The sequence below is a fragment of the Sinocyclocheilus anshuiensis genome, unplaced genomic scaffold (genome assembly GCF_001515605.1).
Source record: "Sinocyclocheilus anshuiensis isolate Anshui unplaced genomic scaffold, SAMN03320099.WGS_v1.1 scaffold2267, whole genome shotgun sequence".
Taxonomy (NCBI): Eukaryota; Metazoa; Chordata; class Actinopteri; order Cypriniformes; family Cyprinidae; genus Sinocyclocheilus; species Sinocyclocheilus anshuiensis.
The window spans coordinates 63,049-64,489 of record NW_015541483.1 but is presented as its reverse complement, the minus strand read 5'-3'; the positions used below and the strand labels follow the sequence as shown (position 1 = coordinate 64,489).

The window sequence follows — 1,441 nt, the reverse complement described above, 5'->3', positions numbered from 1 at the left end:
CACACACACACACACACACACACACACTCACTCACACACACACACTCACACACACACACTCATACTCTCTCACACACACACACACACACTCACACACACAGCATGCAGCTTTCTGTCTTCATCTGTTTCTCTCTCTGTCACAGGATGTTTGTTGAGTTGTTTGATTCTCTTTATTTTTCACGTGTCATGAATGTTTTGTTTCTCAGCTCCACTTCCTCACTTGACTTCAGATGATGTTGACAAAGCCTTGCAAAACTCCCCGCGGTTAATGCATGCTCGTAATACAGGTAAGCAGCCCTGTAGCCCTGCCCCTGACCCCGCCCACACTGCTCACACACACGCATGTGCTCTCCTGCATGTGCTGCTGATGCTGAAAGTGTCAGACGCAGACGTCGCTCACACTGATCTGTGTCTCAGGAGGAGCAAGCTTCATCTTCCCAAACACCTCCGTCTTCCCTCCAGACGCCAGCAGAGGACCCAGCCGAGCAGACGTGAGTTTTGACGCCAGGCGCTCTGGATGGACTCAGTCGGCGTCTGCAGCTAAAGGTCGGTCGGATGCGCGTGTGATAGCCTTACACGGCTCATGCTTCACGCTTAACCCGAATGTCTGTTTTCATTAGTTTCTCAGAGTTCTGCTGCCATCATGACCAAAACCGAAGAGCAGAGGGCTCAGTTAGGTGAGAGGATCATGGGAACTGCACACACGCTGTTAGAGCGACTGAGGGATCATATCATGTCCTGATTTTAATCAAATAAAGCATAAATCAGCTGAAGTGCATCACTAGGATGGTCTCTGATGTTTGCTTGTCGTCTTCTCTGTAGATCCATATCAGATTTTAGGGCCGACAAGCAGCAGGCTGGCGAATCCAGGTGAGAGTCAAAGATGTACATTTATTTGTTTTGCATTATAGTTGCATTTATCAGATTAGAGCTGGACGATAATGTAGTTACATTTTGTTACAATATAAACAGTCCAGCAGGTGAGATACAGTGTATAGTATATATTGTTTTACGTGAGTGTACTGTATGTATCCAAATAAAGTTGAATATACTTATATATACAAATTTATATAAACAGTTGTTTGATAAATAGGGCTGCCAAGCAATTACATTTTTACGTGATGTGCCAATTACTTAATCACACATCAATTTGGGCTGAGAAATTACCCCCCAAAAGATAATTTATTCATTATTGTGTTAAATGAAATGATACTGTAATTATGAAACTAAAAGCTCCAGTAGGTGGCAGCAAGTGACTGTCATTTAATCATTCATTTAACTGATTTGTTCATAACCGCTGATTCATTCAGAAATTACTCCTAAAGAATCGCTCAATTCGTTCAAAAACATGGATTCATTCAGTCAGGGGCGTAGCCATCATTTCAGAAGTGAGGGGGACAGAAATGTTTTATATATATATATATATATATATATATATATA

General features: G+C 42.4%; 1 protein-coding gene across 3 annotated transcripts in view; it reads left to right on the top strand.

The window, feature by feature from the left end:
- Positions 1-1,441, top strand: part of erg (ETS transcription factor ERG) — a 19,269-nt gene that overhangs the window by 13,163 nt on the left and 4,665 nt on the right. For 2 of the 3 annotated variants that reach the window (XM_016489254.1, XM_016489256.1), the window contains exons 5-8: positions 207-287; positions 418-546; positions 621-677; positions 823-870. In XM_016489254.1, the coding sequence (XP_016344740.1) occupies positions 207-287; positions 418-546; positions 621-677; positions 823-870 (315 nt within the window). The remainder of the gene's footprint in view (positions 1-206; positions 288-417; positions 547-620; positions 678-822; positions 871-1,441) is intronic. The other variant, XM_016489255.1, reaches the window with a different exon arrangement.